The 26913-nt window shown below is 41.8% G+C and overlaps 1 protein-coding gene across 9 annotated transcripts in view; it reads left to right on the top strand.

Annotated features, from left to right (window-relative positions):
- SLC26A8 (solute carrier family 26 member 8) overlaps positions 1–26913 on the top strand; it is a 91076-nt gene that overhangs the window by 41378 nt on the left and 22785 nt on the right. For 7 of the 9 annotated variants that reach the window (XM_061397993.1, XM_061397990.1, XM_061397988.1 and 4 more), the window contains 4 exons: positions 11930–12012; positions 19650–19797; positions 20740–20853; positions 26366–26443. In XM_061397993.1, the coding sequence (XP_061253977.1) occupies positions 11930–12012; positions 19650–19797; positions 20740–20853; positions 26366–26443 (423 nt within the window). The remainder of the gene's footprint in view (positions 1–11929; positions 12013–19649; positions 19798–20739; positions 20854–26365; positions 26444–26913) is intronic. The other 2 variants (XM_061397989.1, XM_061397992.1) reach the window with 1 other exon arrangement.

Below are 26913 nucleotides of genomic sequence, written 5' to 3'. Positions count from 1 at the left end.
ATCCATGTCTTTGCAGATGGCACTATTTTGTTCCTTTTTATGGCTGGGTAATATTCCATTGTATATATTGTTCTTCAGTCACTCAGTCATGTCCAGTCTTTGCGACCCCATGGACTACAGCACACCAGGCTTCCCTGTCCTTCACCATCTCCCAAAGCTTGCTCAAACTCATGTCCATTAAATCAGTGATGCCATCCAACCATCTCGTCCTCTGTCATTCCCTTCTCCTCCTGCCTTCAATCTTTCCCAGCATGAGGGTCTTTTCCAATGACTCAACTCTTCGAATCAGGTAGGCAAAGCATTGGAACTTCAGCTTCAGCATTGGTACTTCCAATGAATTTTCAGAATTGATTTCCTTTAGAATTGACTGGTTTGATCTCTTTGCAGTCCAAGGGACTCTTAAGAGTCTTCTCCAACACCACAGTTCAAAAGCATCAGTTCTTTGGTGCTCAGCCTTCTATACGGTCCAACTCTCACATCCATACATGCCTACTGGAAAAGCCATAGCTTTGACTATACAGACCTTTGTTGGCAAAGTGATGTCTCTGATTTTTAATATGCTGTCTAGTTTTGTCACCGCTTTTCTTCCAAGGAGCAAGTGTCTTTTAATTTCATGGCTGCAGTCACCATCTGCAGTGATTTTGGAACCCAAGAAAATAGAATCTGTCACTGTTTCCATTGTTTCCCCATCTATTTGCCATGAAGTGATGGGACTGGATGCCATGATCTTAGTTCTTGAATGTTGAGTTGTAAGCCAGCTTTTTCACTCTCCTTTTCCACCTTTATCAAGAGGCTCTTTAGCTCCTCTTCACTTTCTGCCATAAGGGTGGTATCATCTGCATATCTGAGATTATTGATATTTCTCCTGGAAATCTTGATTCCAGGTTGTGCTTCATCCAGCCCAGCATTTCTCATGGTGTACTCTGCATATAAAGTTAAATAAGCAGGATGACAGTATACAGCCTTGATGTACTCCTTCCCAATTTTGAACCAGTCTGTTGTTCCACGTCTGGTTCTAACTGCTGCTTCTTGACCTGCATACAGGTTTCTCAGGAGGCAGGTAGGGTCGTTTGGTATTCCCATCTCTTACAGAGTTTTCCACAGTTTGTTGTGATCCACATAGTCCAAAGCTTTAGTGTAGTCAATGAGCAGAAGTAGATGTTTTTCTAGAATCCTCTTGCTTTTTTTATGATCCAGCAGATGTTGGCAATTTGATCTCTGGTTCCTCTGCCTTTTCTAAATCCAGCTTGAACATCTGGAAGTTCTCGGTTCATGTATTGTTGAAGCCTGGCTTGGAGAATTTTGAGCATTACTTTGCTAGCGTGTGAAATGAGCGCAATTGTGGGGTAGTTTGAGCATTCTTTGGCATTGCCTTTCTTTGGGATTGGAATGAAAACTGACCTTTTCCAGTCCTGTGGCCACTGCTGACTGAGTTTTCCAAATTTGCTGGCATACTGAGTGCAGCACTGTCACAGCCTCGTCGTTTAGGATTTGAAATAGCTCAGCTGGAATTCCATCACCTCCACTAGCTTTGTTTGTAGTGATGCTTCCTAAGGCCCACTTGACTTCGCACTCCAGGATGTCTGACTCTGGATGAGTGATCACACCATTGTGGTTATATGGTTCATTAAGATCTCTTTTGTATAGTTCTTCTGTGTATTCTTGCCTCCTCTTCATATCTTCTGCTTCTTTTAGGTCCATACCATTTCTGTCCTTTTTTGTGCCCATCTTTGCATGAAATGCCCCCTTTGTATCTCTCATTTTCTTGAAGAGATCTCTAATCTTTCCCATTCTATTGTTTTCCACTATTTCTTTGCATTGATCACTGAGGGAGGCTTTCTTATCTCTCCTTGCAGAATATTCTTTGAAACTTTGCATTCAGATGAGTATACCTTACATGTATCACATTTTCTTTCTCTGTTCCTTTGTTGATGGACATTTAGGTTACTTCCGTGTCCTGGCTATTGTAAATAGTGCTGCAGTGAACATTGGAATGCAAGTGTCTTTTTGAATTATAGTTTTCTCTGGGTATTTGCCCAGAAATGGGGTTTCTGGGTCATATGCTACCCAGTAGAATGGTAGTTCTAGTTTTTTGAGGAACCTCCGTACTGTTTTCAATAGTGGTTGTACCAGATTACATTCCCATCAGCAGTGTAGGAGGGTTCCCTTTCTCCACATTCTCTCCAGCATGTACTGTTTGTAGATTTTTTGATGATGTCCATTCTGACCAGATGAGGTGATACTTCTTTATAGTATTGACTTGCATTTCTCTAATAATCAGTCGTGTTCAGCATCCTTTCATGTGCCTTTTGACCATCTGTATGTCTTTGGAGAAGTGTCCATTTAGGTTTTCCTCCCATTTTTTCATTGGGTTATTTGTTTTTTCGATACTGAGCTGCATTAGTTGTTAGTTTATTTTGGAGATTAATCTCTCGTCAGTTACTTCTTTTGCAAATATTTTCTCCCATGCTGAGGGTTGTCTTTTTGTTTTGTTTGTGGTTTCCTTTGTTGTGCAAAAGCTTTTCAGTTTAAGTCTCATTTATTTTTGTTTTTATTTTCATTACTCTAGGATGTAAGTCAAAAAAGATCTTGCTGCAATTTGTGCCAAAAAGTGTTCTGCCTATTCTTTTTCTCTAAGAGTTTAATAGTGTCCAGCCTTATGCTATAGTGTACAGCCTTATAGTTCTTTAATTCATTTTGAGTTTATTTTTGTGTATGGTATTAGAGAGTGTTCTAATTTCATTCTTTTACATGTGCTGTCCAGTTTTCCCAGCACCACTTATTAAAGAGGCTGGCTCTTGGGGGAGAATGAATACATGTATAAGTATGGCTGAATCCCGTTACTGTTCACCTGAAACTATAAAATAACAAGTTTGTATATTCTTGCTTCCTTTGTCATAGATTAGGTGACCATAGGTACTTGGGTTTACCTCTGGGCTTTCTATCCTGTTCCATGTATCTGTATTTCTGTCTTTATGCCAGTACCACACTGTCGTGATTACTGTAGCTTTGTAGTACAGTCTGAAGTCAGGGAGTCTGATTCCTCCACCTCCATTTTTCTTTCTCAAAATTGCTGTGACTGGTTGTAGTCTTTTATGTTTCCACACAAATTAATAGGGATTGCATTGAATCTGTAGGTTGCTTCAGTTGTCTAGTCATTTTCACAATATTGATTCTTCCAGTCCAAGAACAGGGTATGTCTCTCAATCTGTTTGTGTTGTCTTTGATTTCTTTCATCAGTACCCTATAGTTTTCTGAATACAAGTCTTTTTGTCTCCTTAGGTAGATTTATTCCTACGTATTTTATTCTTTTGTTGCAGTGATAAGTAGGATTGTTTTCTTAATTTCTTTTTCCAATCTTTTTTTGTTAGTGTATAAGAATATAACAGATTTCTGTGTATTGATTTTGTGTCCTACAACTTTAACAAATGCATTGATAAGCTCTGGTAGTTCTCTGGAGGCCTCTTTAGGATTTTATATGTATAGTATTATGTCATCTGCAAAACAATGACAGGTTTACCTTTTTTCCAATCTGGATTCCTTTTATTTCTTTTTCTTCTCTGATTGCCATGACTAGGACTTCCAAAACTATGTTGAGTTATTATTACTTAGTGATAGTGATGAGAGTGGACATCCTTTTCTTGTTCCTAATCATAGAGGAAATGTTTTCAGTTTTTCACCAGAGAGAACAATATTTCCTGTGGGTTGTCATATATGGTTTTTATTATATTGAAGTAGGTTCCCTCTATATCCACTTTCTGGACAGTTTTTTTTATCATATATGGGTGTTGAATTTTGTCAAAAGCTTTTTCTACATCTATTGAGTTGATCATATGGTTTTTATTCTTCAATCTGTTAATATGGTGTGTCACATTGATTGATTTGCATATATTGAAGAATCCTTGCATCCCTGGGATAAATCCCACTTGATCATGGTGTATGGTCATTTTAATATTTTGTGGGATTCTGTTTGCTAGTATTTTGTTGAGGATTTTTGCATCTGTGTTCATGAGTGATTGTTGTTGTTGTGGTTCAGTTGCTCAGTCGTGTCCAACTCTTTGCGACCCCCATGGACTACAGCACACCAGGCTTCCCTGTCCTTCACCATCTCCCAGAGCTTGCTCAAACTCATGTCCATTAAATCAGTGATGCCATCCAACCATCTCATCCTCTGCCATTCCCTTCTCCTCCTGCCTTCAATCTTTCCCAGCATCAAGGTCTTTTCTAATGATTCAACTCTTCCTTCGAATCAGGTGGCCAAAGTATTGGAACTTCAGCTTCAGCATCAGTCCTTCCAATGACTATTCACAATTGATTTCCTTTAGGACTGACTGGTTAGATCTCCTTGCAGTCCCAGGGACTCTCAAGAGTCTTCTCCAACACCACAGTTCAAAAGCATCAATTCCTTGGTGCTCAGCCTTCTATATGGTCCAACTCTCACATCCATACATGACTACTGGAAAATGCATAGCTTTGACTAGACTGACCTTTGTTGGCAAAATAATGTCTCTGCTTTTCAATATGCTTTCTAGGTTGGTCATAGCTTTCCTTCCAAGGAGTAAGTGTCTTTTAATTTCATGGCTGCAGTCACCATCTGCAGTGAGTTTGGAGCCCAAGAAAATAGAATCTGTCACTGTTTCCATTGTTTCTCCATCTATTTGCCATGAAATGATGGGACCAGATGCCCTGATCTTAGTTTTCTGAATGTTGAGTTTTAAGCCAACTTTTTCACTCTCCTCTTTCACTTTCATCAAGAGGGTCTTTAGTTCTTCGCTTTCTGCCATAAAGGTGGTGTCATCTGCATATCTGAGGTTATTGATATTTCTCCCGGCAATTTTGATTCCAGCTTGTGCTTCATCCAGCCCAGTGTTTCTCATGGTGTACTCTGCATATAAGTTAAATAAGCAGGGTGACAATATACAGCCTTGACGTACTCCTTTCCCAATTTTGAACCAGTCTGTTGTTCCATATCTGGTTCTAAGTGTTGCTTCTTTACCTGCATACAGGTAAGGGAGGCAGGTAAGTCGTCTGGTATTCCCATTTCTTGAAGACTTTTCCACAGTTTGTTGTGATCCACACAATCAAAGGCTTTAGTGTAGTCAATGAAGCAGAAGTAGATGTTTTTCTGAAATTCTCTTGCTTTTTCCACAATCGTCAGTAATATTGCCCTGTAATTTTTTTGTGTGTGAGATATCTGTGTTTGGTTTTTATATCAGAGTGATGGTGGCCTCGTAGAATGAGCTTGGCAATGTTCCTCCCTCTGCAATTTTTTGAAAGGATACGTGTTAACTCTTCTCTAAATGCTTGATAGGATTATGAAGCTGTATGGTCCTGAAGTTTTGTTTGTTGAAAGATTTTTTTCTTGGCTGCACTGGGTCTTCATTGCTTTCCCATGGGCTTTCTCTGGTTGCAGTGAGCAGGGACAGCCTTTCTTTGCAGTGTGTGGGGCTTTTCATTGTGGTGAGTTCTCTTGTTGCAGAGCACGGGCTCTAGGCCCACAGCCTCCAGTGGTTGCAGCACCCGGGCCCACTAGCTGTGGCACCTGGGAGCAGTCATTGCAGTGCATGGGCTTCACTGTCCCACGCATGTGGAACCTTACCGGAACAGGGATCAAGCCCGTGTCCCCTGCGTTGCCAGGTGGATTTTTACCCATTGCACCACCAGGGAAGTTCTGCTTGAAGATTTTTAATCAGTTTCAATTTCGTCACTTGTGATTGGTCTGTTCACATTTTCTGTTTCTTCCTGGTTCAGTCTTTGAAGTTTGTTCTTTTCTAAGAATTTGTCCATTTCCTCTAGATTGTCCATTTTATTGGCATATAGTTGCTTGTAGTAGTCTCTTATGATCCTTTGTATTTCTGTGGTGTCAGTTGTAACTTCTCTTTTTCATTTCTAATTGTATTGATTTGAGCCATTTCCGTTTTTTGTCTTGATAAGTCTGGCTAAAGGTTTTGTTTAACTCTTCAAGAACTAACTTAGTTTCATTGATGTTTTCTTCATCTCTATTTCACTTATTTCTGCTCTAATCTTTATGACTTCTTCCTTTCTATCAACTTTGGGATTTGTTTGTTCTTCGTTCTCTAGTTGCTTTAGGTGTCAGATTTTGTTGCATCCCTTAGGTTTTGAATCATTGTGTTTCCATTGTCATTTGTGTCTAGGGGTGTTTTTATTTCCTCTTTGCTTTCGTCAGCGATTAATTGGATCTTTAGTAGCATATTGTGTAGCCTCCATGTGTTCCTGTTCTTTTACAGTTTTTTTCCCCTGTGATTGATTTCTAATCTCATAGTGTTGTGATGCGAAGATGCTTGATATGATTTCAGTTTTCTTAAATTACCAAGCCTTGATTTGTGACCCAAAATGCGGTCTATCCTGGAGAATGTTCAGTGTGTACTTGAGAAGAACATGTATACTGCTGCTTTCAGATGGAATGTCCTGTAAATATCAATTAAATCTATCTGGTCTAAGGCTATGGTTTTTCCAGTAGTCATGTATGGATGTGAGAGTTGGACTGTGAAGAAGGCTGAGCGCCGAAGAATTGATGCTTTTCAACTGTGGTGTTGGAGAAGACTCTTGAGAGTCCCCTGGACTGCAAGGAGATCCAACCAGTCCATTCTGAAGATCAGCCCTGGGATTTCTTTGGAAGGAATGATGCTAAAGCTGAAACTCCAGTACTTTGGCCACCTCATGTGAAGAGTTGACTCATTGGAAAAGACTCTGATGCTGGGAGGGATTGGGGGCAGGAGGAGAAGGGGACGACAGAGGATGAGATGGCTGGATGGCATCACTGACTTGATGGACGTGAGTCTGAGTGAACTCCGGGAGTTGGTGATGGACAGGGATGCCTGGCGTGCTGCGATTCATGGGGTCGAAAAGAGTCGGACACGACTGAGGGACTGAACTGAACTGAACTGAACTGAATGTGTCATTTAAGGGTTGTATTTCCTTATTAATTTTCTGTCTAGATGATCTGTCCATTGGTGTAAGTGGGGTTTTTTTTGGTAGGTGTTTTATACTCCTAACTCATGGCTCAGGTCATTTAAAATAAAACAAAAAGCAAGCAACCTAGGAAGGAAAATGTTCATAGGAGAATTATAAAAATAATATTTTTAAAACATATGCTGATTCGTAACAAAGCTGAATATATACATTTAATTTTACACACTAGCTTATATTTTTTAAACATGCTTATTTTTTAAAAGATTTTTATCTGTTACATCTTTTTCATACTATTTGAAAAATAGGGTTTTTATTCCCTCTTGTGATAGTAATACAGGCTCATTCTATCCATTTTTTGGGGGGCCCTGCTACACAGCTTGTGGGATCTTAGTTCCCATGCGGCTGCTGCTGCTGCTGCTAGGTCGCTTCAGTTGTGTCCAACTCTGTGCGACCCCACAGACGGCAGCCCACCAGGCTCTCCTCTCTCTGGGATTCTCCAGGCAAGGACACTGGAGTGGGTTGCCATTTCCTTCTCCAATGCATGAAAGTGAAAAGTGAAAATGGAGTCGCTCAGTCGTGTCTGACTCTTCTAGACCGCAAGGACTGCAGCCTGCCAGGCTCCTCCGCCCATGGGATTTTCCAGGCAAGAGTACTGGAGTGCCCCTACCAGGGGTCAAACGTGGGCCCCTAGGAGTGGAAGCATAGAGTCCTAACCACTGGACGGACTATCAGGGAATCCTAGCAGTTTTTTTTCTTAAATAAAGAAGAAAAAAATGGAGGAAAAGAAATGCCTATAGCTGCACTATCCAAAGTCACCTACAATTGATATTTCTGTACTTTCAGTTATTCACATCTTCTTCTTTCAAACAAATATGTAACAGACCTATGCCCAGGTGAGTTTCTGTGTTCTTCTAGGTAGAGGTTTCATTTCTATTTTAATATAGCAGCAACCACACTCTTATTCAGCCTCCTTTCACTCTCATTCTGCTACAGTAAAGAAATTGAGGGAGATGAGATGTTCAGTGAATCCGTGTCACCAAGCGGCAGAGCTGGATTCAGGGAGGAAGCGTTCCTCGTGGAGGTGTGTGCTTATGCATATGTGCTAGGTTTTTTGGACATCTTTTGTTTTTTTAGCTCAGGTTGGTTGTGTTAGTCACTCAGTCGTGTCCAATTCTTTTGCAGCCCCATGGACTGTAGCCCGCCAGGCTTCTCTGTCCATGCGATTTCTCATACAAGAACACTGGAGTAGGTTGCCATTCCCTTCTCTAGGGGATCTTCCCGACACAGGCATCAAACCCAGGTCTCCTGCATTGCAGTCAGATTCTTTACTGCCTGAGCCACCAGGGGAGCCCAAAATGTGCACTATGAGCTAGCCAGGAGTCAAACCTGGAATCTTCTGATCCGTCCGTAGTCAGACACATTATCCGTTGCACCACTGGATAAATATGGCTCTTTTTTCTTTTTGAGAATATTTTTTTAAATGTTGTCTAAATGATAACATTTCTTATTTCTTTTAAGAAATCTCGGGGATTTCCCTGGCAGTCTGCTGATTAGGACTCCTTGCTCTCACTATGGATGATGGGGGTTCAATCCCTGGTCCAGGGAACTAAGATCCCACAAGCCATGTGGCGTGGCCGAAAAAAGAAAAATTTTCTTTTTAAAATTTATCTTGTGCAGTTATATTTAACATTTTCACAATAGTAAAGCCATTTTCATAAATAAAACTCAGGTTTGTAAAGTCAGCATTTCTTAACAAGGATCGCCGAATCTTTGGGCATCCATGAGAATTATTTTCCCTTTAAGAAGTGTTCTGTGACAGAGATATTTAGAATTCTCCATGTGCTCCCCTATATTTTCCAGCTGCCCTCGTAGTTAGGCAGGACCATGTGACTTTGGGGCCAAAGCATACGAAAACAGGCACAAATCCCTAGTGTTCTTTCTTCCCCTGCTGTAGTAATTGTAGGGGCTATACATTGAGATGATAGAGTCTCCAGGTGGAATTAGCCTGGATCTCCAAGGCACTGTTTGCAAAGAAGCTGCCCTGAAGAGACACTGACCCACAATGGACTTCTCATGGGCAAAAAAATAACTTTCATGTGTTAGGGCACTAAGATCCCGTGGTCTGTATATTGCCACAGTATAACCTATTCTATGCTAACTAATCCAGATCCACACTCTCCATGATTGAAAGAGTATGGGAATTGCTTTGGAAACTGAACCAAGCTCTGTCTCATAACTGTTGTCTACTTCTTGTAGGTGTACATTCTTTCTTCCTTGGAATAGTTAAAAAGCTATCAGTTAATAAAGGCCAAAGGTGAATGGCCTTTGGAAAGAAGACCTTCCAAAACACTGTACACAAATAGTGGAGCCCTAGAACCCAGGGACAATGTGCATGTGGAGTTTGGGGAGTAGAGTCAGGGGCAACCTCTCCTTCTCATGGAACCCAGACCAGCTCCTGCGTCTTGGGAAGCTGAGGCTTTGGAGTGACCAGCAGATGGCATCTGTGACACAGGCATCAGTGCACTCTCTCTGTCTCTGTTTCTAGGTCCTTCTTTCTCTCCAGCTTTATTCAGGTATAAAATTGTAAGATGTTTGACGTGTACATCATGATGATTTGATGTACGTATACACTGTGAAAGGATCTCTTCCATCTAGTGAATTAACACATCTATACCTCATGTATTGATCCTTTTCTCCACCCCCCCCCACCCCGCCCGATGAGAATATTCTCTCTTAGCAAATTTTAAGTATGTAATACGATGTTATCAACAGTAGTCACCATGTTTTCTGTCAGATCCTTAGATCTTATTCATCCTATAGCTGAAAGTTTGCACTGTTTCTTCAACTTTCTTAATGCCCTCACCCCCCAGTCGCTGGCAACCATTTTTCTTCTCTTTGTTGGTATGAGTCCAACTGTTTTCTTTTTCTTTTTTTTTAGATTGCACATATAAGTGATTCCATGCAGTATTTGTCTCTCTCTATCATAATGCCCTTAAGGTCTATCCACATTTTCCCAAATCAACCCTCTTTTAAGAGACATCAGCAGCAGGGATCATAGTGATGTCCCTTTAAGCAACCTTAAAGGCTTTAATGTTAACATTAACCAGGGTTATTAGGAAAGGAGAGAAGTAAGTGGGTAGAGGATTGGTTTGTGAGCCACAGTTAAGATGTTTCTTTGGGGAATGCTATAAATAATTAGGATGCACCATGAAGTGAAGTGGGGGAATAAACTGAGCTCCAGCCATAAATGTTGGTGGACACTTTGAATTACTGCAATTTAGGCATCAAACTTTGTTGTGACCTGACTTGTACTTGAAGGTTATTGAAGCCTGAAATACATGACTATGCTTCCCTGATGGCTCAGTGGTAAAGGATCTGCCTGCCAGTGCAGGACACGTGGGTTCAATCCCTGGGTGGGGAAGATCTCCTGGAGAAGGGAATGGCAGCCCATTCCAGTGTTCTTACATGGGAAAGTCCATGGACAGAGGAGCTTTGCGGGCTACAGTCCATGGGGTCGCAAAAGAGTTGGACACAACTTAGCGACTAAACAACAACATTACTTACACACGTGTCAAGTCAAGTGACAGGGAGCATTTTCTGCTATATAGCAGGGATTTAAAATTGGAAAAAGACAAGACCTCCATGTTTCCCCTGGAAATGAGGGAAGTACAGGACAGAGGATGAGAGCTGCTGTGGTGTAGGTGGTGAAAAGCTCACAGCACCCCCTCAGAAACTGCTCAGATGTGTTGGAGGAAACTGTACATACCCAGCAATCTGTCCTTCAGATGGTAGTCTCAAATATTAAGGGAAAATTTCAAGGCAATATTTGAGATCCAGGCTAAAAAAAATAACAAAACCTGACGACTCAAGAGTTCCACAGATATGAGAAATTGTATATACTGTATATTCATAATTAATGTATGTGTGTGCATTTGTATATGTGTATATTTAAGCTGTATAGCAAACACCAAAAACAGCATCACTGGTAGTTGTCTTTGGGTGATTTATTTCTGTTTTTTAAACTTTTCATATTTTCTCTGTTTTCCTTTATGAGCAAGAGTAACCTTTACCCTGGGAATAAAAGAGTTTCTTGGCCACTTGCCACGCTTCTTATCCCTTAGATATATAAAGATCACAGAGCTTCTCTGTTGGTTCAGATCTTCCTTCCATTCTGATCTGTAGACTTCCTAGGGGTCATCATCTGATCAGAGCATCACAAGTAAACCAGCTGCTATCCTGCTCAGTATCTGGCTGAACTCTTAGAGTAGATGCTGGGAAAAGATTTATGTGTTAGCAGGGGGAACAAGGTAAAGCAACTATATAATTATTATTTTAAAACTGGGGCATTGACTTCTTTTGTCTCTGCTTTAATTTGCTCTGGTGTGAGATCTTTATAAGGTGTAACAGCTTCTAGGTGATCTGTTTTCATTCTAGATGAAAAGGAAGGGACACTTGGCATTTCAGAAGGAAATGAACAGAAAGGAAAAAGCAAGCAAGTAATGGCTTTGCTAAAGCAATCTTTTTTGTATGTGCTATCAAATGCTGCTACCTTATCGACAGTTATTAATGATTATCAATACATGTCAACAATTCCCCAAAGGACTTATTTATATTAAGACAGTGTACCTATATTTTAGAACTTTTAAAATTGAAGCTTTGGTACAGCTAATACCTGAAAGCATGTTTATACTTGGTCCAGATGTTTAAAGTTGGTGAGGAAAGAGAAGTCCATGCCATCCATTTGTTCCCGTTACTAATAATATGTCAAACGTGCAGTTGCTTTTCATTCTGGTTATGTTGCTAAAAAGAGCTCAGGGAACTGAAAGAGTCAAGAAGGACTTTTGCATTTGTTGCTCCACTGAACTGGCCCTGCCCTTCTCCAGCCTTCATGCATAGTCACTGCCATATATTGCCCTGTCGTGCTAGAGACTATGGGCACCTCTGCTTTATATAACATTTAGATGATCACATGCCTTTTCTTTTTAAACTCCTACAGGTTCTTGGCTTTGCTGCATTTTCAAACAAGGTAAACATGGCCACAGAAAACAGCCTGATGCTCATGGAGATGATACCTTATAGGTTGGTAATTCCACTTTTCAAGACTACTTTCTCCTTCCTGTTACCTCCTCTTAGCCTCTGACCACATAGCCTGATTTATATCGTTGACCAAAATCAATAGCATGCCAGTTATTTCTCCAGCAGAGATGGGTTTACTTGAGATCAGCAGAGAATTGCAGTTTGGTGTGTGCAAGCATGGCAAGTCACATGCAAGTCCTCCTACAGCAGGGGAAGAAGTTTTTATAGAGGGAAAAATAAAATTGGAGAGGGAGAGTTGGTCATGGTAAACAGAATCTATGGCTTTTCATTAGCTTAGACCTTTGCCGGCAAGGAGTCTTTCTTCTTCCTGTTGGGCTCTGCAATGGTCACAGGGTGTGAGTGCTCCCCCTGCTGGTCTCCAACTCTACTTAATTAGTTTCTATGTATTAACTTGAACATCAGGAAGTTCACGGTTCACATATTGCTGAAGCCTGGCTTGGAAAATTTTGAGCATTACTTTACTAGCGTGTGAGATGAGTGCAATTGTGCGGTAGTTTGAGCATTCTTTGGCATTACCTTTCTTTGGGATTGGAATGAAAACTAACTTTTTCCAGTCCTGTGGCCACTGCTGAGTTTTCCAAATTTGCTGGCATATTGAGTGCAGCACTTTCACAGCATCATCTTTCAGAATTTAGAATAGCTCAACTGGAATTCCATCACCTCCACTAGCTTTGTTCGTGGTGATGCTTTCTAAGGCCCAGTTGACTTCACATTCCAGGATGTCTGGCTCTAGGTGATTGATCACACCATCGTGATTATCTGGGTTGTGAAGATCTTTTTTGTACAGTTCTTCTGTGTATTCTTACCATCTCTTCTTTATATCTTCTGTTTCTGTTAGGTCCATACCATTTCTGTCCTTTATCGAGCCCATCTTTGCATGAAATGTTCCTTTGGTATCTCTGATTTTCTTGAAGAGATCCCTAGTCTTTCCCATTCTGTTGTTTTCCTCTATTTCTTTGCATTGATCGCTGAGGAAGGCTTTCTTATCTCTTCTTGCTATTCTTTGGAACTCTGCATTCAGATGCTTATATCTTTCCTTTTCTCCTTTGCTTTTCGCTTCTCTTCTTTTCACAGTTATTTGTAAGGCCTCCCCAGACAGCCATTTTGCTTTTTTTGCATTTCTTTTCCATGGGGATGGTCTTGATCTCTGTCTCCTGTACAATGTCACGAACCTCATTCCATAGTTCATCAGGCACTCTATCTATCAGATCTAGGCCCTTAAATCTATTTCTCACTTCCACTGTATAATCATAAGGGATTTGATTTAGGTCATACCTGAATGGTCTAGTAGTTTTCCCTACTTTCTTCAATTTAAGCCTGAATTTGGCAATAAGGAGTTCATGGTCTGAGCCACAGTCAGCTCCTGGTTGCTGGATCATGGAAAAAGCAAAAGAGTTCCAGAAAAGCATCTATTTCTGCTTTATTGACTATGCCAAAGCCTTTGACTGTGTGGATCACACTAAGCTATGGAAAATTCTGAAAGAGATGGGAATACCAGACCACCTGATCTGCCTCTTGAGAAATTTGTATGCAGGTCAGGAAGCAACAGTTAGAACTGGACATGGAACAACAGCCTGGTTCCAAATAGGAAAAGGAGTTCGTCAAGGCTGTATATTGTCACCCTGCTTATTTAACTTATATGCAGAGTACATCATGAGAAACGCTGGACTGGAAGAAGCACAAGCTGGAATCAAGATTTCCGGGAGAAATATCAATAACCTCAGATATGCAGATGACACCACCCTTATGGCAGACAGTGAAGAGGAACTCAAAAGCCTCTTGATGAAAGTGAAAGTGGAGAGTGAAAAAGTTGGCTTAAAGCTCAACATTCAGAAAACGAAGATCATGGCATCCGGTCCCATCACTTCATGGGAGATAGATGGGGAAACAGTGGAAACAGTGTTAGACTTATATTTTTCTGGGCTCCAAAATCACTGCAGATTGTGACTACAGCCATGAAATTAAAAGACGCTTACTCCTTCGAAGGAAAGTTATGACCAACCTAGATAGCATATTCAAAAGCAGAGACATTGCTTTGCCAACAAAGGTTCATCTAGTCAAGGCTATGGTTTTTCCTGTGATCATGTATGGATGTGAGAGTTGGACTGTGAAGAGGGCTGAGCACTGAAGAATTGATGCTTTTCAACTGTGGTGTTGGAGAAGACTCTTCAGAGTCCCTTGGACTGCAAGGAGATCCAACCAGTCCATTCTGAAGGAGATCAGCCCTGGGATTTCTTTGGAAGGAATGGTACTAAAGCTGAAACTCCAGTATTTGGCTACCTCATGCGAAGCGTTGACTCATTGGAAAAGACTCTGATGCTGGGAGGGATTGGGGGCAGGAGGAGAAGGGGACGACAGAGGATGAGATGGCTGGATGGCATCGCTGACTCGATGGACGTGAGTCTGAGTGAACTCCGGGAGTTGGTGATGGACAGGGAGGCCTGGCGTGCTGCGATTCATGGGGTTGCAAAGAGTCGGACACGACTGAGCGACTGATCTGATCTGATCTGATGTATTAACTTAAAAAAAAAAAAAATTCTCAGGTAACAAACAGTCTCTGGCCACAGGCAAATTTGGGTCAGGGACTCAAGTTCATTTTAGAACAGAGGTTCTAAGGGACAATGGCTAAGACAAGCCTGTGTTTCTTCTCTGGTCAGCCTTTGACTCTCTTCCCATGGTTGAGCCAATCCCCTAACCCAAGTAAACTCGAAAACCAGGGAGACTCATGTATTTTTCTCGCAGCACATTATGAACCTTCTCAACCTCCAAACCTGTCTGATTAACCTTCAGGGATGGGACAAGACATAGCTCTGTTTTCCAAGCCTCTCTCCTGGGGTTCAGTGTTCAGCATCCCTTCTGTCTTCACCTGCTTAGACTGACTCAGTGTCCTTGGGCTACATCACTTTATCACTTTCAGTGGAAAGCCTTCTCCAAGCAGTCTGGCATTACAGAGTTCTTAAGGACTTGCAATTAATTTGCATTATAGTTCCTACCAGTGACTATGGGGCCTCACTCTTGCTTCTGTTAGGGAATTATTTCTTTAACCTTGACCAGATGAATCATTTTAGCTAAGAAAGGCAACATAACACAGTTTCTTGGCTCATGAGAAGATTTTTGAGGAGCATTGTTCACTTCCTCATTCTCTTCAACAGAGAATATAGCAACGAGTCGGTGATACTGCTTAACCTTCAGCATACAAAACAGAGGCTACTTTGATGCAGCCAGATAATCTCATATACTACTACTTCTCAGTGAAATCTGGTGATGATTAAATACATTTAAAATATTGTTCAGTTTGTTAAAACTGTGAGCAGACAACCTAGGTACCAGGAAATGCTGTGGTAGATAAGTCTCTGCCCTATGGGAAAAAATGACAAGGGCAACAATGAGATTGATGCTTTACATAATTATTTTATTTCATTCGTTCCTTGTAGTATTACTACAAGATATTCTTTTTTTGACTGAGGAAACTAAGAGTTACCAAGTTTAAATTACTCATCTACGCTCACACAGCTGGTCAGCATCAGAGCTACTTTCTGAACCCATTTCTATTTAATTCCGAAGTCTAGTATAATAACCCTTCTACTATACTTACTCAGTATTGCTGCTGTTATTAATGACTTCAAAACCACACAGTTAACCTCTGCTTATATTTTATCATAAGATTCAAGTGTACAGATAGAGAAAAAACATTTCAGAAATTTAATTTTAGGTATTGCTTTTAACCTCTCTTTATTGCTCATCTCAGAGAAGGAGATGGCACCCCACTCCAGTACTCTTGCCTGGAAAACCCCATGGACGGAGGAGCCTGGTGGGCTGCAGTCCATGAGGTCGCAAAGAGTCGGACACGACTGAGCGATTTCACTTTCACTTTTCACTTTCATGCATTGGAGAAGGAACTGGCAACCCACTCCAGTGTTCTTGCCTGGAGAATCCCAGGGATGGGGGAGCCTGGTGGGCTGCCATCTATGGGGTTGCACAGAGTCGGACACGACTGAAGCAACTTAGCAGCAGCAGCAGCAGCATTGCTTATCTATCCAAGGTTGCTAGAGATTAGGAAAATTGAATAGTTTATGTTAGTTCCTTCCAGATCCACATCCCCCTTTAACTAAATGGCTAACAAAGAACTGAATGTACAGAGAACACCAGGAAGGAAAAAGCAGTAGGTTTGTACTATTAATGTTATCATACTAAATATTTAAGGTTTACTGACACAGACTTGGGCAATAAATTCATGAAAATTAAAATCTCTTGTGTATCAAGAGACACTATCAACAGAGAAAAAAGACAAGTCATAGAATAGGAGAAAATATTTGCAAATTATGTATGATAAGGAATTAATATCAAAAATACATAGAGAACTCCTAAAACACAACAGAAAACAAACAACCTGACTCAAAAAGTGCAGAAAGAATTTGAATACACATTTTTCCAAGGATAGTATACAAATGGCCAGTGAGCACATAAGATGCTCAACATCACTAATCATTTGGGGAATGCAAATCAAAACTACAGTGAGATACCACCCCATACTCATTAGGATGGCTACTGTTTTTAAAAAGACAGAAAATAACAAATATTTGATGAGGATGTGGAGAAAATGGAACCTGTGTGCACTGTTAGTGGGAGTGTGAAATGTACAGCCACTGTGGAAAGTAGAATGCTGATTCCTCAAAAAATTAAAAATAGAATTTCCATCAGTTCAGTTCAGTCGCTCAGTCATGTCCGACTCCTCGCGACCCCATGAATCGCAGCACGCCAGGCCTCCCTGTCTATCACCAGCTCCCGGAGTTCACTCAAACTCACATCCATCGAGTCAGTGATGCCATCCAGCCAGCTCATCCTCTGTGGTCCCCTTCTCCTCCTGTCCCTAATCCCTCCCAGCATCAGAATCTTTTCCAATGAGTCAACTCTTCACATGAGATGGCCAAAGTACTGGAGTTTCAGCTTTAGCATCATTTCTTCCAAAGAATACCCAGGGCTGATCTCCTTTAGAATGGACTGGATGAATCTCCTTGCAGTCCAAGGGACTCTCAAGAGTCTTCTCCAACACACAGTTCAAAAGCATCAATTCTTTGGCACTCAGCCTTCTTCACAGTCCAACTCTCACATCCATATCTGACCACTGGAAAAACCATACCTTTGACTAGACGGACCTTTCTTGGCCAAGTAATGTCTCTGCTTTTCAATATGCTATCTAGGTTGGTCATAACTTTTCTTCCAAGGAGTAAGTGTCTTTTAATTTCATGGCTGCGGTCACCATCTGCAGTGATTTTGGAGCCCCAAAAAATAAAGTCTGACACTGTTTCCACTGTTTCCCCATCTATTTCCCATGAAGTGATGGGACCAGATGCCATGATCTTAGTTTTCTGTATGTTGAGCTTTAAGCCAACTTTTTCACTCCTCTCTTTCACTTTCATCAAGAGGCTTTTTAGTTCCTCTTCACTTTCTGCCATAAGGGTGGTATCATCTGCATATCTGAGGTTATTGATTTTTCTCTTGGCAATCTTGATTCCAGCTTGTGCTTCTTCCAGCCCAGCATTTCTCATGATGTACTCTGCATATAAGTTAAATAAGCAGGGTGACAATATACAGCCTTGATGTACTTCTTTTCCTATTTGGAACCAGTCTGTTGTTCCATGTCCAGTTCTAACTGTTGCTTCCTGACCTTCATATGACCCAGCAATTCTGCTTCTGGAAATATACTTCCCCCAAATTATACTCCCCACAAGAGCAGTATCTTGAAGAGATATTTTTGCACGTATATTCATAACAGCGCTACTCACAGTGGCTGAAATGTGGGAGAAACAATAAGTGTCCATCAATGGATGAATGAATGAACAGAGTGTGTTAAATCCATCCAATAGAATATTATTGAACCTTGAAAAGAAAGGAAATTCTGGCTCTAAGTACAACATAGATGAACTTCAAGGGCATTATTCTAAGTGAAATAAGCCAATCACAAAAAGACAATTACTATTTGAGCCCACTTATCTGGGGTACTTAGTAGTCAAAATCATAAAGACAGAAAGTCAGATGATTTTTGTCAGGGCTGGAGGGAGGGGGGAAATGGAGAGTTATTGATTAATAAGTATAGAGTTTCAGTTTTACAAGATGAAAGAACTATGGAGTAGATGGTGGTAATGGTTGCATATTATACATGTATTTAAAAACCACTGAACTGTACATTTAAAAGTGGGTAAAATGGTAAATTTCATGTTATGCGGACTTTACCCAGTTTTTAAAAAATGGGATAAGAACCAGGACAATTTTTATAAAAGACAAGGACTAAAATCATAATTGGAAAGATTTGAGTCTGACTAGAAGGGAATACATTGAGGCTTTAGCTCTAAACCATCTTAGATATGATATCTGCCTATTGCTTACCCACTGGTATGATCTCAAATAGTGTAAATAAACCATTTTTCATCAAGTTTTGTAGTTTTGCCCGCACTATTTGTTTCCACTGGCACTTAGCAGAAACCTCAGACTAGAAGATAAGCACATCATGTTCTCTTAATGGCCTTTGTAACTTGGCTTGATTTGCTGGCAGTTTTGGCAAGCTGCTGCCTCAGTTTCTTTTCTTATCTCTTAATTTTTTGAAAAAAGGTCAGGCTTGGGACTTCCCTGGTGGTCCGCCTGCCAGCCTGGATGGGAGGGCAGTTTGGGGGAGAAGTGCGTGAGTACTCATTCATGTCCAACTGTGTGATCCCACGGACTGTAGCCCACCAGGCTTCTCTATCCATGGGATTTGCCAGGCAAGAATACTGGAGTGGGTTGTCATTTCCTATTCCAGGGGATCTTCTCAACCTAGAGATCGAATCCTCATCTCCTGCATTGGCAGGCGGGTTTGTGACCACTGAGCCATCTGAGAATCCCTGAGGGAGAAGGGAATCCTTGTATGGCTGAGTCCCTTTGCTGTTCTCCTGCATCTATGACAACATTCGTAACTGGCTGTTTGCTGTTGTTTAGTCGCTCAGTCGTGTCCAACTCTTTGCCGCTCCATGGGCTGTAGCCTGGCAGGCTCCTCTGTCCATGGGATTTCCCAGACAAGAATACTGGAGTGGGCTGCCATTTCCTACTCCAGGGGAACTTCCCAACCCAGAAACCCAACCCAAATCTCTTGCTTGGCAGGCAGATTCTTTACCATTGAGCCACCAGGGAAGCCCCTAATTGGCTATACCTCAATATAAAATAAAAAGTTAAAAAAAAAAAATCCACCTGCCAATGCAGGGGATACCGTTTCGATCCCTGGTCCAGGAAGATCCCACATGTGGCAGGCCGACTATGCCCATGGGCCACAACTACCAAACCAGTGCTCTAGAGCCAGAGAGCCGCAACTACGAAAGCTCCTACGCCTGGAGCCTGAGTTCTGCAACAAGGGAAGCCGCACAGTGAGAAGCCCACGCACCACACTAGAGAGCAGCTCCCGCTTGCTGCAACTAGAGGAAGCCCACGTGCAGCAATGATAACCTAGAGCAGCCAAAAATCAGTAAATAAATGTGTTTAAAAGTGTCAGGCCTTTTGATATGGATGATAAAGTTATGATAAGAATAGAGTGGGGGAGGTGCCCATAATGACTGCTGCTATCTAGGAATAATTCCACCATTTTATTCCAGCTTCCTGTTTCCTGTAACGCCAGATATGAGCAATCTTACTGAAGTTCTTATAGAATCGTTCTCCTTAGCTTTAGTGAGCTCCTCTTTGCTCGTATTTCTGGGCAAGAAGATTGCCAGTTTCCATAACTATGACGTCAATTCCAACCAGGTGAGAGGACAAGCCTTTCTATTACTTTCTCGGACCCTTTAATCTTTGTTCTCTAACCTGAGCCTTCTACTAAAATGAAGACTGTAACCAGAGAGTCACTTGGACCACTATTTGAGCTATAATTAAAGGTTTTTGAGAAGTGTGACGTCCTTACCTCTGAAGCTACCTGAATTACTATGCATGTTGTTACCCTAGAACAGATACGGGATAGGGAGGCATATGTTGTTAAGTTGGCAGGGTTCCTCTCCTCTCCTTTTATCTTCCTTTCCACCAAGTCCTTAGAAGTCAACCACATACCAAGGCAGAACAAGAAATACAGTGGACTGTCAAAACTAGGCTAATAACATAATTCAGTTGGTCTCCCAGAAATAGTCACTGTCACTTTTTAAAAAAAGTCTCCAACCATTCTGAGTTTGGCCCCTTCCCTAGAAATGGAAAAGGAAACATGGGGACTTCCCTGGCGGTTCAGTGGTTAGGACTTGGTGCTTTCACTGCTGTGGCCCAAGGTTCAATCCCTGGTCAGGGAACTAAGATCGCCCAAGCCCCTTGGCGTGGGCTGGTGCCTCGTGTTAGGATCCCAGGCTTTCACTCCGAGGCCCAGGTTCAACTGGTGTCCTGCTTTGACTTTAGGATAGTATAAAAGGAAGCAAGAAAATAGTGCTTTGTGTCTCTCTGTGATCCTAGTGATCATGTGAAAGAGAATAATAAGGCAAAAGTCTCATTTTCTCACTTTGAGGGCTTTCCTTGTGATCTTTAGCTAAAGTGAAGAAATCAGATTTGCCATCCTTCAGTTCTTTCCAATAATCTTTCAGTGTTATTTGCAGTGATATAAACAACCCTATCTTCATATACAAGAAATAACAGCGTAACTTTAGTGCAAACTCAGGTCAGCCTTCTTCTTTGACAAATGGCGGGCCTAAAGTATTTGCCGTTTCTTTACAGGATTTAATAGCCATTGGCCTTTGCAATGTCGTCAGTTCATTTTTCAGATCTTACGTGTTTACTGGTGCTGTTGCCAGGACCATTATCCAGGATAAAACTGGAGGAAGACAACAGGTGTGTGCAATAGAATTTGATGTCTAATATACAGAGATAATTATATCTATTTATATGTATATTCACAGAAGGGGATTATATATTAGTTTAACCACACTGCTGTTTTACAGTTATGCTTGTTGGGAGGGATTTGTATTATGTTTGTTGGATCTCATGCTTGGCTTAATTTTTGTTTAGCTTTTGTCTTAAAAGCTATCTGTCAATGAGGAATTTGAAGATCATTTTCTGTAAAAATATTATTGTTAAAGGCTTCTATATATTAGCCCACAAGAAGCTACTTTCCATGTAGCAAAGCTAAAAGATAATATTTCAGGTAAACCAACTATCACCTATGAACGTTTTTTTCTATGGGAAGATATATTCTCAGTCCTAGTCTGTGAAAGTAATAAGACAACTCTCGCCTTCCTGACAGCAGGGCTAGAAACTTTTCCAACTCCTAAAGGACATGACAGGAGGCGCTAGTCTTTGTCTAGATGAGCTTATGGAATTTGCGTTCACTCTACCTTTGTGGAAGAGAAAATTGTCTGGGTCAGATCCTCTTCAGGTATCCTGAATTAGTAAACTAAATATACAGGTATATGGAAGCGAAGAGGGAAAGAAGAATGGTGGCAAAGTTTTAAAGGCAAGCTCTCTGTCCAGTTTTCTGGCATGAGATTTTCTAAGTCCAATATTCATGCGTTTTAGACTGACCAGATAATTCAGTTTACAACCTGAGAGGTATCCCATCTCAGTTATGTAGCATGAATAAGTGTCAAAGAACTATCAGAACTGAACCTAGAATAAGCCCACGGACTGAGTCAGGGTTCAGGAGGCAGAGAAGCAGAAGCCAAAGACAAGCCGGAGCCACAGCAGCACAGTAGGGGAGGCATCGCTGTGGTCAGTAAAGTGTCAAGGGCTTCCCTGGTGGCCCAGTGGCTGAGACCTTGCCTTCCAATGCAGCGGGTGTGGGATCAGTCTCTGGATGGGAAGCTAAAATCCCACACATATCTTGGGGCCAAAAAACCAAAACATAAAGCAGAAGCAATATTGTAACAAATTCAATAAAGACTTTAAAAATGGACCACATTTAAAAAAAAATCTTAGAGTGTCAGAAGAATGGACACAAAACTCGAATGGGGAAAGAGAAAGTGTCACAGCTTATGGGTGAAATATCAGGTGAAAGCTAATAAAAGAAGACTGGGCAGTGGTGAGAGCATGGGTCTAGAGTAAGACTGTATAATTTTATGTGGACTGAGTTTTGTTGTCAGAGAGCTTCTACTGAACACACTGGCCTTTAAGGGGTAGCTCTTCTGTGCTACTGTCTGATCAGAGAAGGAAGATGAGTTTTGTTAAAAAACAATGATGTTCTATGCAAGTGAAGTCAAAATAAGAGGATTTTATGATAAGAAGAAATGGAAATAGCTTTTCCAGACATCAGTTCCCTTTAACTTGTGACCACACACTTTGTTTATTTAGTATACAAGCATAACAGATTTGGGGAGAAAAGATGCACATGGTTGGAAAAAAATCAATCACAATGCAAATAAAATTAAGTGCAGAATAAATACAATAAATGTTAAAGTGCCGTAAATACTTCAGGAAGGAGAACGATGGAGGAAGTGGGGCTTTTCTGGATCCCCGTAAGAGGTTTAGAATATGTGATGTGTAGATGGAGGGAAGGAAGACGGGCTTCAGTCCAGCTTTGGAGTTGCCTTTAGCCTGTTGGCACCCCACTCCAGTACTCTCGCCTGGAAAATCCCACGGACAGAGTAGCCTGGTAGGCTGTAGTCCATGGGGTAGCACAGAGTCGGACACGACTGAGCGACTTCACTTTCACTTTTCACTTTCCTGCATTGGAGAAGGAAATGGCAACCCACTCCAGCGTTCTTGCCTGGAGAATCCCAGGGATGGGGGAGCCTGGTGGGCTGCCGTCTATGGGGTCACACAGAGTTGGACACGACTGAAGCGACTTAGCTTAGCTTAGCTTAGCTTAGCCTGTTGGGCAAAGTGACTCTCGTCCTGTTTTCTGCTGTGGCTTCGTTCTCCCCTTCGTTCTCCCCAAAGACATCTCTCTCTGTGATGCAGTGGCCCTTCACAGGGAAGCATGTCCCTCAGGATGCTGGTAAACTCTTCCCCAAGACCCTGACTTGCCCAGGGCAAATGGTCAGTTCAAGCAGAGAACGCCCCTGGCCCTTGACCCTCCACATTTGAGCTTCCCCACCTCCAATCCGAGTTTCTGATCTGGACTCACTCAGCCTTCTTCATCCCCTAGCAGGGGTTCTTCTCTCTCCCCTTCTCCTCTGGGAACTTTTAAATTCAGCCTGCCTGAGAACACCCTCATTTTTTCAAAGCTCCCCAGGACTGCAGGAAAGAGAAGCTTGGGAGCTGGCTCTGAACCTATTTGACATGACTGGTCACCAACAGCCACTTATGTGTGTGTACGTATGTCTGACATACATAAACACTGTGTAAAATGTGTCTGGATTTCACTTTAATTTCTCCCTGTCTAGAAACTTGTCTTCACTTGTTGCAACAAAACCTATCAGCCCTTCCAGCCCTGGCCTGAACCTTAAGTGATGCAGGCCAGCCGAACTGCCCTCCCTCTTCTAGCTGATCCAGTTCTGATCCTGTGCTTCTCTCTTCTCTATGATTGTGTTCCTTTCCTTGTTTCCTGCTTTCCAAAGATGAGCCTTCTTGCCTTGTCCCCAGGCTCTCAGAACTGCTTTACCCTATTTTTTTTTTTTAAGTTGGAGCTTTACAGTGTTGTGTTAGTTTCTGCTGTACTGTCATGAATCTGTTTTATGTATACACATAACCCCTCCCTCTTGGATCATCCCCAACCCCCTGCCATCACAACCCCCTGCCCCCAGGTCATCACAAAGCACCGAGCCAAGCTCCCTGTGCTACAGAGCAGCTCCCCAGTAACTATTTTTCATCCAGTCTGTATATATCATATGTCATATTCTCCCAATTCATCCCACCCCCCTTTTCCGGGTCTGTGTCCAGGTACGTGTCCATTCTCTATGTCTGTGTCTTTATTCCTGCCCTGCAAATAGGCTCATCTGTACCATTTTTCTAGATTCCACATTTATGCATGTATGCATTTGTTTTTCTCTTTCTGACTTATTTCACTCCCAGAACTGCTTTTAAAAATGAGTTATTATTTTTAAAAAAGAAGAGAAATCATCACAAAAGGAAATGAGTTGCATTGTCTTTAGAGAAAGCAAATGGGGCAGTGGAGAGAGCCTGGATTTTGGAGTCAGTTGGTCAGGTGGATTGAAACCTGACTCTGTAGCTCCTAGACGTGTGACCTTGGGAAGTTACCTTCACTTTCTGGGGCTCTAGTTCTCATCTGTAAGATGGAGATAAGGATAACCTTTCAGTTGTGAGAATTAAACTGGATGACAACAGAGCTTCTACCCCAGGTCCCTAGTGTGCTGGTTGGTGTATGGTAATGTTCTATCCACTGCTTGTGGAGCAGTTGTCTGAGGCCCTTCATGTCCCTCGTGGCTGTGCTTTATGAGAACTCACATTGCGTTGAGTCCCCGGGAAGAAGGTAGGGTCAGTCTTGGTTCAAGAAAGCCTTTTTCAGGCTTTTCATCACTTTTTCAGTGATGAAAAATCAGAGCGGAAAACCAAAACATGTGTGAGATGTCAAGTTGTATTAGTATATGCTTGCTGCCTCTAGGCCCTGTTCATGCCCTGAGTCTGAGATTCTGAGACTCACCATGCATCCTCCTAGGGCACACCACCACCAAAGATGGCCCTCTGATCCCAAAGCCCACTCCTCTCGTATGCAGCCATGAAAGTGAAAGTCACTCAGTCGTGTCTGACTCTTTGCAACCCCATGGACTATGCAGTCGATGGAATTCTCCAGGCCAGAATACTGGAGTGGGTAGCCTTTCCCTTCTCCAGAGGATCTTCCCAACCCAGGATCGAACCCAGGTCTCCTGCATTGCAGGCAGATTCTTTACCAGCTGAGCTATAAGGGAAGCAGCCATGGGGGACAGACAATTATTGGCAGACCTCCCTGAGCAGCCAGATTTATGGGATTTCAGTGTTTGGTTGACCGTCATTTTAAACTAGGTTTTTATACAGCTAATTTTGGTGTCTGTATGTCTTTGTTCCCCTAAAAGTAATCCAAAGAACTTTGGGGGAAAGGAGTAGTAGGAGGAGAAGTCCTGATATGTTTTCCTGTGCTAAGCAAAGCAGTTTCTTCTATAGTGTGAGACCACCTGAAGCTAGACCCTAAAATCCAGTGTGGCAAGAGGCTGAGATGCACACTGGCTGGAGGAGCTTATGGCTTCAGTTACCTTTTTCAGTTCCCCAGTGTATAAAATGTTTGCCACGAGAACTTCCTGAGTTTCAGTTACAGTGATCCATTTTCCTGAATCCTTCTGCCTACATTCTTCTCTCAGGGTTCAACTTTTCCACCTTGGGTTGGTCCCATAGCTGTGTATCAGTCGGGGTGGCAAAAAAAGGAAGCAGAACATTGATTTCATTGCAGTTATTTTCAGTGACATGTTTCTATGGCAAATAGCAGTGAGCAGTGAGAGAGAACCCAGTAGGAAGTCTTTTTCACACCTAATAAAAAAGAGGAAAAAAATTAGACAATCATGGCCTCATGGTCATTTAATGGTTTAGATTTAAAGTTGCTTGTTGGTGCTAGTATATGCTATTGTTTTGATTTGTGGCTACAGTTTTATCCCCCCCTCCACCCTTATCACCATGGGAAATCACACTGCTTTGTATGATTTTAATGGAAGTTTATCAACAGAGCATATAATGAGTTCAAGATTATGTCCAGAGAGCCTTAAGATTATAAAGGGAACTATGTTTTTTTAGCTTTCTACCTGTATTTGACAATCTGAATCACTGCTTCCCAAGTAATACGAACCCAGAGGAGTCAACCCAGCTGGAACAGGATCCAGAGCTGCTATCAACAGCCCTGACTCATGTTCATTACCTTTCTTTTCTTTTCTTTTTTTTTAAATGGCATTGAGGCAGAGAGAAGCAAAAGTAGGAAAATCTAAAGTGAATATCACGGTATTAAGATGAAGTACCACTGAAGCTGTTAGATGGGAAGCTATCCAAACCCCAAAAGAGCTAGGTGGAACAGTTGGGATTTTAGGGCTGGCAGTGATGAGTCTACCAGGGCTTTTCAAAACTATTCAAAGAAGGTTAAAGTTTGGAGGAAATGAAGGCTGGATTGTAGGAGACTTCAGATTCCACAGCACAAAGCAATGGCAAGAAATATTCAGATATTCAAGCCCATCTGTAGCTTTTCAGGAAACCTTGATACGTGCAGTCATTGAGTATTTATTGAGTACCTGGTGTGTGTTGAGCATTTTGACAAGAATTGACAGTGTCAGCTTACCGAAAACGCACTGATGTTAGCTGGTTATACATATTCAACCCCTTTTAAGAAAAAGACAAAAAACAGACATGCTTGTCACCAAGCAGAAGGCCTCAGTTGCAGACAGGGACCAGTCCATTCCTGATGGTCTCTCTCCAACTGGCTCTGTCTCCTCAGTTTGCATCTCTGGTAGGCGCAGGCATCATGCTGCTCCTGATGATGAAGATGGCACGCTTTTTCTACAGACTGCCAAACGTAAGTAGACCTGATCAGATGCCTGAGTCAGATCACATCTTGGTGGGGGCATCTCTGAGGGGAACTGCATTCTGCTCATCTCCAGTGGTTGCCCCAGGCTATTTCTGGTTCCTTTCCTTTAAAATAACTGCCTCTACCATACAGGATTTCCCTGGTGGCTCAGACGGTAACGAATCCATCTGCAATGCAGGAGACCTAGGTTTGATCTGTGAGTTAGGAAGATCCCTGTGGGAGGGCATGGCAACCCACTCCAGTATTCTTTTTTTTATTTATTTATTTTTTAAGTGAAGGATAATTGCTTTACAGATTTTTGTTGTTTTCTATCAAGCCTCAACACTCCAGTATTCTTGCCTGGAGAATCCCCATAGACAGGATCACAAAGAGTTGGACACAACTGAGTGACTAAGCACCTCACAGAACTAGGAGTTAAACACGATAATATGTATAATGTAGAGAGAACAGTTCTGAGC

Source organism: Bos javanicus, chromosome 23, assembly GCF_032452875.1.
Source record: "Bos javanicus breed banteng chromosome 23, ARS-OSU_banteng_1.0, whole genome shotgun sequence".
In the NCBI taxonomy this organism is placed as follows: domain Eukaryota; kingdom Metazoa; phylum Chordata; class Mammalia; order Artiodactyla; family Bovidae; genus Bos; species Bos javanicus.
The sequence above is the reverse complement of the archived record's forward strand: the minus strand, read 5'-3'. Positions and strand labels throughout refer to the sequence as shown.